We start from the raw sequence: 16,790 nt of genomic DNA, 5'->3' as shown, positions 1-16,790 counted from the left end.
CATTGATCGATTGATCGATTAATAATTTATTTTTCTTTTTAGATCTGTATAGATGTATACAGATCTAAACTATACAGATGTAACAGTAATTGATTGAAGCAGTGATTCTCAATCTTGTATGTTTCACGTACATTCTCCATATAAATGTGGCGTATCCTTTGTATAAGGATAATATAAAACTATGATTATAGTATAATAATGGGAATATAAGAAAAAAAAATACATATATATATATATATATGTATATATGTATACAGTAAATTTTGTATTTAATTTATATACTTTCACACGTGACATACCTAATACTTTTACTACGTATTATACGTTGAGAATCCTTAATTTAAAATGATATTGTACTCTATAATTAGGGTCGACAACTAGAATGATTTCGAAACGAACGATTGAATCGCTTTTCTCAAAATGTTTTTTTACTCTCGATCAAAAAAGAACTTCTTTCTTTTTCTTTTCTTTTCCCTTAGAAAAAAATAAATATTTCATCCTTTATCGCGAGGCATTTTTTGTTTTGTAACACAAGTTGAGGATCACTGCCACGAATGCGAAATCTCTCTTCGCAATGTATGTTTCTCTTTTCTTCGGAATCAAATGGAAAAAAACGCGTTTATTCAATTTAAAAAGAAAAAAAAAAGAATTTTCGTAAGAAAACATACATTTAAACTATGCAATAATACAGCACGTGCGGTAATTATATAAATATAAACCTTCATTAAAAAAACATATATACAAATTTCCATTAGCAAATAATATCATATATATATCATATATCATATATATATGTATATATATATACATATATATATATATATATATATATATATATATATATATATATGTATATATATGTGCATGTTTTTTCATAAAACCACAAGTAAACACGATGTATGTAAAATGTTTTAGGTTTTCTTATCTAGACTTTGATAAAGTGTTATATGAATGGAAAAAAAAGGAAAAAAAGAACATGTTAACGATCTTTATACAAAATTTTTAATTATTTCAAAAAAAGCAAATATGAAAATAAATATATGTGGACATTACCAAAGGCAAAACGATGTAACAACGTTTACGAAATTTGGATAAAAATTACGTAGATGTCCGTAGAGAAAATTTTACATATCGCTATTGATTACTACGATATTGCAATATAAACTTTCATGATTACCTTGAAAGAATTTAAATGATAAACGACACGTAATATCCTATTACAGAGATTATCATAAATATGAGTATTTCTCTCGTAGATATCGCGTTGATTAAATTAATTAAAATATGAGACTAACTTTACATGTTCATTAAAAGGGTTCCATAGGAATGGATCGATCGCAAGAAAATTACCGTTTTCTAAATTAGAACTCGATCCAATAAAAGTTTCAGAAATCCTGTCCTAGAAAAAGACAAAAAAAGAAAGAAAACCTGAATCCTATGAATAGATCAACGTTTCAAGTGTTTCGTGATTACGAAGAACAGATATTAGCCTTATTAGTGTATAAAAATTATTTTTCTTTTTTTTTTTTCTTCCAATCACCCTCCAATCGAAATTATATAATTCGATCGATATAATCATGTGCATAGAATCGCTTTTTCATCTTCTTCTTCTTCTTGAAATTACAGATTTATGTTGACCTTTTACCACCCTGATGAAGGACGTTCAAGAACGCGATTACGCTATTAAGAGAAATTATTAATCAAATTCGAGAGATTCGAATTTGGTTCTTGATAAATTCCTTAGTAAATTTCATCACCCTAACATATTGACGTTACTTTTGCACAGCTTTTTTTAAATGAACAGCGATTCAAAACTACCTATCGTAATAATATGTTATTATTGGAGGAATGAAGGGAACTATCAAAGAAAGAAAAGAGTAAGAAGATAGACTACAAAAAAAAATAAATAAATAACAAAAGAAAAGGATAAACCAAAAAAGGTGCTATGTAAGAAGAGACCAATCGCTAAAGAAAAGCGTATATAAGAGACCAACTGTAATTTTTTTTTTATGGTTTTTCTTAGACGTTTTATCAGAATTTATTATCTCGTGTAAACGTTTATAATAATAATTATAATTTACAATTACGATGATCGATGATAAATACAAATAGAACAACGTAATTCGGTAGGAGGGACGAAGAGAAGGTGTTGTTTTTGGATAAGGGGGAGGGTTTTGGTTGGGGCCAAGAGATTTTGATGATAAACAGGGATAGGGGTAAGGGCAGCACAGGGAGCCATTTTGGAAGCGACGCTGGTTTGCTGCTAGCTTCTCGATGCCAAGCGGACAACTTTTTTTTTGTCTTTTTTCTTTTTGATTGCGATATTTTTTTTTTATACCGTTAAATTCATCTCGTTATATTATTATAATAATATATTCAACACACAAACGGCCGTATTTCAAACTTCATGGATCGAACGTTGCCATTCCCGCGCTATTGGCAAGACGACACGCGGGTGTCCGCAGATTTTCTTCTCGACTCTCTTACGATGACAATGACGATAACGATAACGATAACGCTGGCGATGGCGATAGCGATGACCACGATGACAATGATAACGATGACGATGTCGATAACGATGAATGATAATGATGATGATGATGATGATGATGATGATGATGATAACGATGATAATATAATTTATGTATTTTTTTGTGTTTCTTTGTTGGAACAACACATCTCATCCGACACACATTCGTTCGCTTCTAATCAAATTTTCATGTTTTTCACGTTTCGCGGTGTTCTATTATGGGCGTGTAGATGTGTTAACATGCGTTACGTAACTTGCCTCTTTTCTTTTATTTCGTTCGCGCGCGCATGTGTGCGTATGTGCATGTATGTGTCAAGCGAAGGACGCGAAAAAGAAAAGGGTTAGGTGGGGGAGAAAGAAAAAAGAAATTGAAATGATCAACTTGAAATCGAAAGAAAACGTATTCAAATGTGTATTCGCGCATAGATAATAATTGGAAAAAAAAGAGGATGAGATGAGAGAGAGAGATAGAGAGAGAGAGAGAGAGAGAGAGAGAAAGAGAGAGAAAATATGTATGTCGAGAAACAAAACGTTTCTTCTTTCAAAAAGATCGATTTCGCTCATCCATTAATATTATAACATAACGTATAAACGTATATATAATTGGTGTGTCTCTAACAAAAGGACTCATTTTCAGGATTGTTGTTTAAAAGAAGAAAAAGAAAACAAAAGAAAAAATAAATGACAATTTTTATTATTTAAAAAAAAAAAAAAAAAAGGAAAAAAACGGAGAGAGAGAAACGAAAAGTACGCAAGACAACGATAGCATCATATGATGACGTATTTTTGAAATTTGTTACGTCGGAGGAAATTTTTGCTATAAAATATCGTTGTGTAAGAAATTAATTACGGTCCTTATTACAAAAGCGATAGGATATATACTATTGACTGAATGATATATACTATTATAGGACAAGCTTGACAGAGAGAAAGAGAGAGAGAGACAGAGAGAAAGAGAGAGAGGAATACACACACATACAAACATATATATATATATATATATATATATATATATATATTGGAAAGAAACTATAGGAGAGAAAGGCAAAGTTTGTAAAAATTTTATTTCGTAGACTTGCTGCGTGAATTCTAAAAAAATTCCTATTTCTGTTTTAATTGTTTCATTTCTCACTCTTTCTTTCTTTCCTTCCCTGTCCGATGGAAATTTTTTTATAATATTATTAAAAAACATACCCGCTCAGCTATGATAAAAAATTATCGATAGCTTTTTCTCTCCCTCTCCCTCCCTCCCTCTCTTACACACATTTTCTCCCTCTCTTTACATTCATTCTTTCTCTCTCTCTCTCTCTCTCTCTATTTCTTCCGCATCGGCGGTAATTCGTTTAACTTTACAATAAACTAATATATTAATACCAATTTATGCATATTTGTATTCTTGAATAATTGAATTCTCTTGTTTTCTCTTTCTTTCATTTAGATTCAAAAAAAATTCATTTTTACGCTTAATTATCTTCTTTTTTTTTCGCATTAACTCTTTCTTGCGAGATCATTCATACACACACACAAACACACATACACGCACGTAAATATATGCATTCACGTTTCAAACGCTATTTTACGATCTGTTAAATTCTTTTTTTCGAATAAAATCAAATTTCGTTCCTCTTGTATTTTAGATCCTTCAAAGAAAAACCAATATACTGACAGATCGAAAAATGATAACACCATGGCGGTATGTAACGTTTACTCATGTTTTTTTTTAATTTTTAACCGATTATCTTTAATTGTTTGTTTGGTAACATTTGCATAGAAACGCGCGCGCCCGCACATATACACACCCAACCCCCTCAACTATTTAATTATTTACGAAACGTGTGTATAAAAGAGCACGCACGTATAAATATGAATATAGTTAAAACAATATATTTTTTATGACTTATTAACGATCAGTAGATATTATGTATTATACTTGATTTTTTTTTCATCTGCCATTTTGAAAGAAGAATAGAAAAAAAATTACGAACGATGTGTTTCTTGAATATGTTCTTTCTTTCTCTCTCTCTCTCTCTCTCTCTCTCTTTCTTATTTCTCTTAAATTCTAATTTCTCTGGCATATTTTTTTTTGTTTCATTCTATCGCACAATAACTCAATTACGCCAATTTATCAGAAACACGCTGAAGTAATGTGTTATTATATAATCGTATACTCAAATGATTCTCTATTTTTTTTTTTTAATTTTTTTAAATATTTTTTTTCTGTAATCAACTAAACCTCCTACCGAAAATCAATAGTTAAACTTTATAATTTTAAGATTACGAATTTTTTTTCGTTTTTTTTTTCTTGTGAGAAACGATTATCAATGCGTGCGAATCACAACGAAATGATAATCTCATCCTTTCGAACTGTCCACTCTAAACCCAATGTCTAAAGAGTTAAAATTTTTTAGTCAAGTTTTTTTTAGGGGAAGAAAAGGAGAAGAAGGAAGAGGGGAAGGAGGAGCAGGTCGACTGAACGGAATGTTCCAACATTTATGTACGCGTATCATAATTCCATATACCCTCTCTTTCTCTCTTTCTCTCTCTCTCTCTTTCTCTTTCTCTTTCTCCCCCCGTTATTCTCCTTTCTTCTTCGGCGCAAATACGATTATAACTATATGCATTAAACATTTTTTTTTCTGGGACCGTATAATGATATATAGATTATATATATATATTTATATATTATTGCGCATAACGTTTCAAAAGAGCGGTGGGAGGGTTGATTTAATAGAGGAGTGTGCGTGAGGAAAGAGTCGAGAAAATTGGGACACCCTCTACGTATTTTATCAACGTATTAATGAAGAAAAAGTTGTCGCGGTATAATTGGACGAATTACATTACATATAATGATGTATAACGCGTGTTTCTCTCGATATATTAATTCAGAAACTTCTCGATAATTTTTCTTTATTTTCTTTTCATTTTTATTTTATTCCTTTTTTCTATTTCTTTCTTTCTTTCTTTCTTTCTTTCTTTTTTTGTCTTTTATTTTTTTAAAGAGGAAACAAAATGTAGAGAGAAAAAAGAATCTAAAAAATTTCTCCTTTTTCTCTTCCCCGGTCCCATATTTTTATCTATCGCGTTCGCGCGAGCTTGTTGCGAAAACGGCCACGACGATGATTAAAAGCGAAGATCTCTTTGAAACTTTTCTTCTTCTACTTCTTTCTTTCTCTTTCTCTTTCTCTTTCTCTCTCTCTCTCTCTCTCTCTCTCTCTTTCTAAATTTTGAATTTTTTCTCTTTTCACTCATCTCGGATGATATACAGATTTTTTTCGTTTATTTTTATTTTTTTTTAACGACGACACAATTAGAGCACACTACTAACAATGACCGTTCGTTAAGTATTTGGAGAGAAAAAATGCGAGTATATCGCGAGGATGATCGAGTTTTTTTTCTTTTTTCCTTTTGAACGGACAAAAAAGAATGGACGATGCGAACAAAAAGAATAATAATTATACCGACGTATATGCAAGATGGTCTTTTAATGAGGCGCTTAAGGTGTTGGAGGATTTAGAAGTTTTGGGGGTAGGTTTGGGAGGAGGGATAAGAGATATATCGGTAACGTGTATACACGTATAAAATATATTAAAAAGTGTTTTAAATCAAGTCACCACTGATGTCGTTTGGAACTTAATAACTTACTGTATTTGTTTTTTTTTTCTTTTTTTTACTCTCCTTTCTCCTCCTGCGTTCTTCCCTTCGTATAATAATAATAATAATAATAATAATAATAATAATAATAATAATAATAATAATAATAATAATAATAATAATAATCGTACTTCCTAGACAATGTGAAATTTAATTTAATGACAACTGGATAATAATGTAGTTTAGATTCATGCGTGCTTATTTTTTTCTCTTTCTTTCTCCCTCTCTATCTATCTTTCTTATTTTTTTTTCTTTCGTCGCATATCGTATTCTTCGAACTTTCGCGCTCCTCCTTTTCTTTGTTTTTTATCTAGCGATACTCTTGAGAGTCGGTAAAAGTAGCAAACAGATCTGGGAGTAGTGACAGTGACATTTATGGTTGGTAGTGGTTGTGTTGTGGTGGTGGTGGTGGTGGTGGTGTCGTCTCATGTTATTATATTATTCGCATTTCGTGTCTCGTCACGACGCGCGAAAAGTTACAAACATTTTCTTAACATTCACTCATTCTCTCCCTCTCTCATCCTATCTCACTCATTCATTCTTTCATTCCAACGCGTGGACACATATAGGCAACATACACAAAAAAGACGCACAGAAGAAACACGCTTTCTTTCTTGTATCTTAGAGCGATTTTAAAACTGACATATCTTGAATTTTATTTTTCGTCATCACCAAAGATTCTCTCTCTCTCTCTCTCTCTCTCTCTCTCTCTCTCTCTCTCTCTCTCGATGTTTCTCTCCGTAATTAGAAATTCTTCTCCCCCTTTTCACGCTCCTCCAACACACATTATATATATAGTGACGTTAATACATATATGTGTATGTGTGTATATATAATATATATATTGCGTTTATTTTCTTACTCTTTCGCTTCTTATACGCTATCTCTCTCTTCCTCAGGCGCAAAGTTTCATCAAAGAGACATACAACGAACGACGAGACAAGATCTGCGAAAATACCCTCTGTTTCTCTCTCTTTCTATTTTTCTTTATTTCTTCCTGTCCTTTTCCCTTTCTGTGTAAGTTTTTTTCTTTTATTTATCATTGTTATTATTAGCTCGTTTCTTTTTGTGTTTCATCATTCACAATTTTACCGCTTCCTGTTTTCCTTCGTTCAGATAAATATTATACGGGGATATAGTGTGGTTAAACACTTTTGAGAGACTTCGTGCCAAAAACCCCCAAGAGGATCCATTTTAATGACGTTCCATTTCTTTTCGTACCATTTCTTTTCGTCGCGAAACACAACGATACCAACAAACAAACGTTATATGCTCGTACAACGCCGTGAGCCCCCAACCGTGAGAGTAAGAGAGGGGGAGCTGGCTTACTATTATATACTTCCTCTTTCTCTCTCATTCATTATTACATTCATTATTACATACTTTCATTCACTCATACGTTCATTCATTCGCTTTCCTTTCTTTCTCACTTTTTCTTTCTTTCTTTCTTTCTTTCTCTCGTTCGTTCGTTCGTTCGTTCATTGCTCGTTCAACACATTTGTCCACTTTTATATCTTTCGACAATCTGCTCTCTCTCTCTCTCTCTCTCTCTCTCTCTCTCCCTCTCTCTTTCTCTCTCTCTCTCTCTCTCTCATATTGCTCTTCTTTCCCTATTATATATGACAACAATGTTTCATTGTTCCGCATATGGATATAGTGATAATAGAGAGATGTAGCATTGTGTGTATATGAGAAAGAGAGAAAGAGAGAGAGAGAGAGAGAGAGAGAGAGAGAGAGAGAGAGTGATAAAGAGAAAAAGAGAGAGCAACATATTGAGAGGAGGAGGAAGTATGCGATGTGTTGTATTTCACTTAGACGAAAGGACATGGTCGAGAATCATTTCTTTCTTTCTTTTCTTTTTTGTTTCCCCCCCTTTTTTTTTAAATCGATGATATAGAAGAGAGGCATTGCGTTCGGAGCTATTATCGAGCCGAATGTAGTATAGCTGTGGCGACGGCATCGGCAACATTATTATGATGTGCGGATGTGATGTTGATATTGTTGTTGCTGTTGTTGTTGTTGGCGGGACATTAGACAAGGAGATTTTTTAGTTATCGTAGAGAAGAGAAAAAAAGGATTTGGAGCATTGTTTCGAAAGTGTGGCAAAAGGAGGGAAGATAGAAGAGGGCGTAGGAGATATACGGACAGTATAAGGGATGTTGGATGAGGAGGGTAGGAGTGATGGATAGGGAACAAGGGTAGAGGGAAGGAAGGTAGAAGGAAACGCGAGGACGAAAAGAAAACGGGTGTGAATGAATGGATGGATGGAGATACGGGGTGGATGGAGATGGGTGAGCACTTCAAGGGACGGGGGAGACGATAGAGAATAGGATGCTCTTATTAGATTAGAAAGGACTTAAGCTTAGGAAGGTTAGTTGTCGCCGCCCTCCTGTGGTTCGTCCCCGTCGCCCTGCGTGTCACTGGTCCAAAGAGTAAGGTTGTCACGCAGCAACTGCATAATCAGCGTGGAGTCTTTGTAGCTGTCCTCATTTAATGTGTCCAGTTCCGCGATCGCATCGTCAAATGCCTAAAAAATAATAATTAATTGCATTTTATTATCATTGGTTTATAATTTAACACATTCGCTGCAAATGTAACAATTAACTAAATTGTTTATTGTTGCTGTAGTGCCATTATAATTAGTTTTTTCACCGTTCGGCGTCATCGACTACAAAAGGGGGGAAAAAAATGCACTTAACAAAGATATTTATTTTTGGAGATGCAGCGAATGTGTTAATTAATAAAGAAAATCAATATCCAATATTTTATCGATTACTATCAAAGAAAATCATTGTTAGATAATTATAAATCGTAGTACGTGCATGGGAATATTCATTTAAATTAAGATAGTATTATTGCATTATATTATTATCTTTTGCGACTTAAGGTGAGTTAATAGTGGTACAGTGGGTGAGAGAGGAAAGAAGTACTGTTATTACGAGACTATCAAAAAGAAAAAAAACAAGTTAATGATAGTTTGAAATAAAACAAATAAGATGATATATTGCATGAATAGTAATCATTGTTAAGATATAAATTCAAATATATATATATATATATATATTACAAAGCGATTACATATGAAAAAAAAACTATGTTAGAGATAAATCAGGGATTATACAATACTGAATTGTAGAAGATCGATACAATTTTTGCATGGCAGAAATTTTTGGGTCATCAAATCAGCGCGCGCTCGGCACACACAGAGACAGGCACCCACATAAAATGTTCCATTAGATATTATTATACTGTACAAATAACAATATGATCAGTAAGTCATTCAAACAAACTCTAAAACAAAAAACTGAACAAACAAAATGATTCTTGTTACCCCTGACCTGTTTGGCCAAATGACAGGCCCTAGCGGGGGAATTGATAATTTCGTAATAAAAAACGGAGAAGTTGAGGGCAAGGCCAAGCCTGATGGGATGTGTAGGCTGCATTTTTGCTTTCGCTATATCGAACGCCTCCTGATATGCCTTCTGTGAATCATCGACTACCGCTGCAATGTAAATCACAGAGAAAGAGAGACTATTGAGATGCTACATCATTTTCACGATCTCTATTTGTATTACGTGTCAGTTTATCGTTAGAAGAAGAAGGAACAAAAATAAATGGAACGTGAGAAAGAAGAAAAGTAAGTATGTTATAAATAAGAAAAAAGAAAAATCAAATCCAATGATGGCATGCCAATGTTAAAAAGAAATTCGCGAGGACAAAATTATCTTCTCGTTTGCAGAAACCACGACCATCACCATCACCCACAACCACTGCACCATCTCACCATGAATTATTCAGTCGCTCATCTCAAGCTAAAATGCTGTAAAAACGTATAAAAATATCGATTAAGTGTTATTGTTTTATTTTTTTTTTTATACCTGTTTGGCCAGCTGACAGGCCTTATCTGGTGAGTTGAGGATCTCGTAATAGAAGACCGAGAAATTTAGAGCTAGACCTAGCCTGATCGGATGGGTGGGTTGCATCTTTGACTTGCTGATATCGAACGCTTCCTGGTACGCCTTCTGGCTATCATCTACCACAGCTGTATATATATACGTAGATGACAATCAAAGATGAGTTTTGTTAGATTGGTCAGAAATATCATAGATTAAGGAATTATTGATTTAAACAATACAAATTCAGACATAAGCAAAGAGAGACATACAAACGCATACACACTCTTTTGTTTTCATGCTAAAGAAACTATACTATCCAACTACTCTTTGGTATCTTTGTTTGGCGCGATATCTGTCGGATAATATTATTTTCTTTTCAGGTAGGCTCGACTTGAAGGAAAGAAGAATTGCACGAAGTAGTTTCACCATGATATATAAAAAAAAATATTTGTCTTCAAACAGTTTCATTAATGTTCCTACATACGGATAATTCATTAAATTCCAAAGAGTAGTTTTCTCTTAACGAAACAATTTCTTTTCCTTCCTTTTCTTGTTACTCGTATATAAATATATATATATAAAAGAAAAAGAAAAACGGAAATTGATGAGAAAGTTTGCAATGGCAGATGGAATTCTTGCGTTAATAATTACCGAATATTCTTCGTGTTGTTTATAAGTTTCTTAAGAAGTTATTTTCAAGGATCAATTATACGCGAAGAGAGCACAGCTCAACCAGAAAGGATATCTTTAATCAAAAACATCTGCCAACGCAACGGACTCACCCAGCTGCCGCAGCCATTGCTGCGTTTTCGTTTCACCTTTAAAGAAAAAAAAAACCTGAACGGCGTTTCATAAAAGACCCACTTTTGATCTATATCTCTCTCGAACCACAATGGCATATGTTTGTGTGTGTATAAATATATACATATATATACACACTAGTATGCCCTTTATTAATTTTACTTGAACCAACGATCACAGCCCTCGATCTATTTTATCATATTTTTATCAAATTTTTCAGATTTGAAATTGAAGTATAAAAAAAAAGCACAATCCCAATTTGATATATTGTTATAGACAAATTCAAGATACAATAAGGATCGATTTTCGAAACGTTTGTTAAGAATGAGTGACAGAAAAAAGTGATTCGTAATAAATATGAAGTGGTCTTTTTTTTTTTTATTTCATTCTCTCTCGAAAATCGTGATGCGTCATTGTACTTATCAAATAGACAATGAACACATGTATTTCGAGAATTGTTTTCCAGAGTTATTTTCTTTTCCTTTTTTCTTTCTTTCTTTCTTTGTTTTCAGATACGTACCGTTCCTGGTTTCACCAGTGGCAACTTCTGCGAGATACCTGTAATAATCACCCTTCATCTTGAGGTAGAATACTTTGCTTTCGGCGTTGCTAGCTTTAGGGATCAGGTACTTGTCTAAAAGACCCTGAAAAAAGAAATAAAAAAAAAAGAAATATTATAAAGAATGAATTACCCTATCTCGAAATCAATGAAAAATATTTTTTTTTGAAATACTGTATGTCATAGACAAATATTTTTATATTTGTATAGTATTCAATCAAAGGGAAAAAAAATTCGAATAAAGGATAAAAAATAAAAGAAAATATAATTAAAACAAAATATCCTCTATAGTTTGTTACGAATCGTAGGAAAGCAGAAAAAAAATTATTGTTATTCTTGAAAATGGCGTGAAATTTAAGAACAAAAAAATATATATAAAAGAAAGAAATAACCATAAAAAAAGAACTAATGTTTGAAGTAGACGATACACACATACATGTAAAAAAAAGATATTTTGCGTAAATAAGATTGAAATAAATTGCAAGTAATGTTGGTCGATAAATGTAAAGACAGAAAATCGAGTTAATCGTTCGCGACGTTGAAATATCGAATTTATCGACTGACATAATAAATTACAATATACGACATCGCAGGAAGGACACACACACACACACACAGTCAGTATCATAGTAATACTAAATGACGCTTCGAATAATACTCGTGGCATTTTAATCGATGACAAGGAATACAGATATACACCTATTGCAAGTTATGGAGGAGGAGGGGTATATGAGAAAACCGGGAAATGAGTATCATCGAAATAATAAACCACCACGTGTTTAATAAAGAAAAAACAGGAGATGGGATAGTCGTATTAGCAGTTAAAAAGCTTAGACATCTCGTCGATACGTTAGCTACGGATATCAAACGACATTGCTGCTGCAGTTATCGAACCTTGCTCCAGTTTTGCCGCCCTTTTACATATAATATGTATCTATCCAACAATACGTTATATTTTGAGTACGTCAAACCCAAATCTGACCTACTTCTCACACAGAGCGTTTAATTAACACCCGATTTTTCCAGATCTCGAACGTGTATGAATGTGTGTGTGTGAGAGAGAGATAGCGAGAGAGAGAGAGAGAGAGAGAGAGAGAGAGAGAGAAATAACAGCTAATTCTTTGTTAGGGCATGTGTGAAATGCACTCTTTTTTTCTTTTTTTATACACATTTATACATATATGCACAGTATTAAGCAGGATGATGGATCATCCGTCACTTTGTACAACATGAAAAAAAAAGAAATTAAAAATGAGAAAAAGAAAGAAGAAAGGTTTCTCTTGTCGACATAAGAGAGAGAGAGAGAAAGAGACCGCCATTTGCAAGTGTGAAGATTTCTGTCTTAAATGATTCCGATTGTGAAACACAGTCAAGGTCAAGAAGATATTACCTTGAGAATTCTACATACGATATGATGGTAGAGGAGGAGTGTGAAATATTTTTTACGACCTATTAGAAAAGTATAAGAATACATTTTTTTATACGAGAGAGAGAGAGAGAGAGAGAGAGAATGTGTTACACGTAAAAGAGATGAAATCGACAATCGATATTCTCTTGGTTAATTTCGATCCCTTTGAAGGAAGGAGGGTTTCCGTTATAGAACGTTGTCTTCCACTTCCGGTAAGAAGAATACGATCATTCTGAAAAGAATAGACCGTGCTCTCTTCCGAACGGAATCTATTTTCGATTTTAAGGAGGGGGAGAGAGAGAGAGAGAGAGAGAGAAAGAGAGAGAGAGAAAGAGAAATATCGTAGAGGTTTTCTCAAACGTGATTAAATTGAAACGATAGAAAACTAATTGACACATTGTAATTAAAATAAAATTCAAATTTTCTGCGACTATGTCGAACTAAAAAATTTCTTCTCAATATATTTTTATAATATATTTTGATAATACACAAAAACAAAGTGATAATCAATTATTAATCCGTATATCAAAACTTTTAGGTCAAGAAAAAAAAAAAGAACAGAAAAAAATGGTTGAAATTTTGATATAATATGTAGGACGGATCAAAAGGTTCTTATTAGGTCATCATAACTATCAATTACTCTTCATTGTGACTTTTTAGGCTAATTTATTTACTTATTTTTTTTTTGTTTGTTTTAGATCGTAAAACTATAAGCTTAAATGCTTTGAAAAAGATCATTTAAGAAGAGACCTTTTGACCCTGTCCTGTAGTCATAATTACTTTTTTTTTCTTTTTCTTTTTTTTTTTATTTCAAGAAATCAAAATCGATAGACATTTACTTTAGGATTTTAATGCGTACAAATATGAAATAAAAATATTAGTAACAATGTTAAAAATATTAAAGAAACAAATTAAAAATATTATTATTAATATTATAATTATTAATCTTTCATATTTTCTTAATTTTTTTAGTTTTGTATTCGTTTAATTTTCTCTTTCTACTATTTTTTTTTTTTTTTGATGCGCCAGAGAGAACACAACACACTTGCTTTTTCGATTGGGAACAGCGGAAGTGGAAGTCTGTCGACACTGAGGAGATCGATGTCTTTATAAGGAGGAAATCTAGTTCTTTCACATCAGAGAAAATCTCGTTTTTCCTTCTTGGAAAACGTCCTTCTCGGGTCAACGACAGGTTACTTAATGGTTAATACAACGATTTCCTCTAACATTTACGAAGCGAATATAGCAAAGAGGAAGCTGCATCAACGGAACAACGTTCTCCTTTCCTTCTTGAAAGTGCCAGCAGAATTGTTAAATGGACGACGTATCCATAGATCGATCGTTTTTAAAGATTACAAATGTACATGAAAGGAAGTAGGCGTATCCTTACAAATGGAATATAAAGTAATACTAATATTACATACAAAAAAAAAGGAGGGAAATTATTAGGTTGACCAATAAGTATTATCGGGAAAAAAGTTTTCTTAATATCTTATATTGTTTCAAAAATTTTTTTTTTTCCAAATACAAAATAACGAATACGAGCTATATTAATCACTGTATAATGTATCTATTGAGTTATCGAGCGAACAAATATAAGAATTTTTTTTTAATAGTTAAAACTAATTTTTTAATAAAATTATTGACAAACTTTTACAGTTATTGACCGATGCACATAGAAAAAAAGAGAGACAAAATGTGGACTTTTCACGATAAATATATATATATATATATATATATATATATATATATATATATATATGTATGTATATATATATAAATCTCAAGTGGTTTTGTTGACTTGTATGAACAAAAAATAAATAAATAAAAAAAAAAAAAAAAATATTGAACGAGATTATACACTTGTATACGTGTGTGCCGTACTTTGAAACCCGTTTGGGAAGTATCACTCGTCGTCGGTCTTTAGCGTGCGCGTTCCCTTCGGATCGACTTACCACAATGAGATCTTCTTCAGTGTCTCTTTTCAGATAATATATATTAGAGGAGAATATAGAAGAGAAAAGATCACTCTCATCAGATTGAATTTCAAGGATCTCGATTACGCGACTATCTACCCACCTACCATACTACTATTACTACTACCACTATTCTGCCTTTTTCTTTGAATTACGCGCTTAAGATACCGACCCGAGCGATCTCTAACAGTTTCTGTACTAACTAAAGCGACTATTCGTAAAAACAAAAATATGTACAATGACGAAACGTAGCAATAAAAAAACATTGTAAATGAAATAATATATATCACATTAAGATAAATAATTAGTTGATTATTTATTTTTTTCTTTCATTCTATTCTATTCCATAAAAAATGTTATTATGACATAGATAAATTTTTGTCAATCCAATATTTAAGTCATCGAATAATCCTCTAGAAAATTTGTATAATAACTAAATAACACGCTAATATGCTCTTCATATACGTCTATAATTATTTTTCTACATATACTTATATACAAATTTTTTTTCTGAATGTACACTAAACCCGAATTTTTTATAATTTGAAAAAAAAAGATAAATAAATAAACAAAAATAAAAAAAGGGCTTTTAATTTTGAAAAAGAGAAATTTTTAAGATAACCTACGAATTTTTGATCCATCTTATAATAAGAATTTCGATAATACTTATTGACCAACCTTATATATATGCATATATTATATATATATATATATATATATATATATATATATATATAATATATATATATATTAAATGTGTTTATATATTATTAAATGTGTCACCCTTAGTTTACCTTTGATGCACATATTTTATACATGGTTAATCTCAAAGAAGGACGTGCGCGTATATTTCTGTTTAAGAATCAATAGAACGCGTTAGTACGCTATAAAAAAAAAAAAAAAAAAAAAAAAAAAAACTCGTATGTTAAGCTTTTGTAATAACGCCAAACGTATTTGACCTATGACACAATTCTATCTTTCTTTCTCTCTCACCGAATTCCAAAAATACTTTTAGAGACAAGGATCATTCCTAACGATTACGCGACGACAAAAAAAAAGATTTCTAAACTATTTTCCATTCACGTAAAAAAAATTCAAAGAATGTATCTTATAAGAATTTTCTAACTTCGTTCAACACAACAGCAAAAGTTATTATTTTATCAAATCGACCTCAAATTAATTTTGTCGATTTAATGGTCTCTCAATGACTAAAATATCGATAAAAATTAATAATGTCACTTGAAAAATGACATTAATAATGTCACTTCTGCCATCAATGACAATCATCATGAATAAATGGATGAAATTACAAATTAATTTATTAACTCTCTACATAACAACTTTCATATCACATATTCATATCTATATCTATATCTTGTTTTCTTTTTCTTTTTTCATTCCTTCACCATAAAATTAATTGTTAGCTCGTAACCAAAAAAGATTAGTATTTGTTTTCGAGATTTATATATATATATATATATTATTTTTTATAAGAAATGTATTTTTTTTCTAGACACGAACACAAAAATTGAATTATAAAGGGATTATGATAAATTATAGAACGTATAAACAGAGATATATAAAATAAAAAATAAAAAAAAAAAGAAAAAAATAAGGAACAGGAACTAGTAATAGGTTTGCAAATGGAACTCTGCAAACTTTCGATATATTGTATGATGTTTGACGTGTTAAACGCCAATAACGACATCTGACGTTAAAACGGCGTAACTCACCGCACGTTTCCTTTTTTACGTTTCTCTATAGTCATCTTCCTTTGTAAGAAACTGTATATATATGTCTCTGTGGTGCGTTATAATAAAAGCCACTACTAACTGAACGATAAAGCTTAAATAGCGATCGCTGCTGTGCAAACACAATATACAACGTATGTATGTAAGTAGAACGACGAACATGTAAGAGAGTTTATATTAAAAGGGTATATATAATCTAGTGTAACGAACGCGCATTT

General features: G+C 31.7%; 1 protein-coding gene across 7 annotated transcripts in view; it reads right to left on the bottom strand.

Moving 5' to 3' along the window:
- Positions 1-5,809: 5,809 nt before the first annotated feature.
- Positions 5,810-16,790, bottom strand: part of LOC124426365 (14-3-3 protein zeta) — a 47,391-nt gene continuing 36,410 nt past the window's right edge. For 6 of the 7 annotated variants that reach the window (XM_046967992.1, XM_046967990.1, XM_046967987.1 and 3 more), the window contains 3 exons: positions 11,399-11,522; positions 10,060-10,223; positions 5,810-8,708 (listed from right to left, as the gene is read on the bottom strand). In XM_046967992.1, coding sequence (XP_046823948.1) covers positions 8,553-8,708; positions 10,060-10,223; positions 11,399-11,522 — 444 coding nt within the window. In that variant the 3' untranslated portion in view covers positions 5,810-8,552. Of the gene's footprint in view, positions 8,709-9,519; positions 9,684-10,059; positions 10,224-11,398; positions 11,523-16,790 lie in introns of all 7 variants that reach the window. The other variant, XM_046967988.1, reaches the window with a different exon arrangement.

This window comes from Vespa crabro, chromosome 8 (genome assembly GCF_910589235.1).
Source record: "Vespa crabro chromosome 8, iyVesCrab1.2, whole genome shotgun sequence".
Taxonomy (NCBI): Eukaryota; Metazoa; Arthropoda; class Insecta; order Hymenoptera; family Vespidae; genus Vespa; species Vespa crabro.
This window is presented reverse-complemented; position numbering and strand designations above follow the sequence as displayed.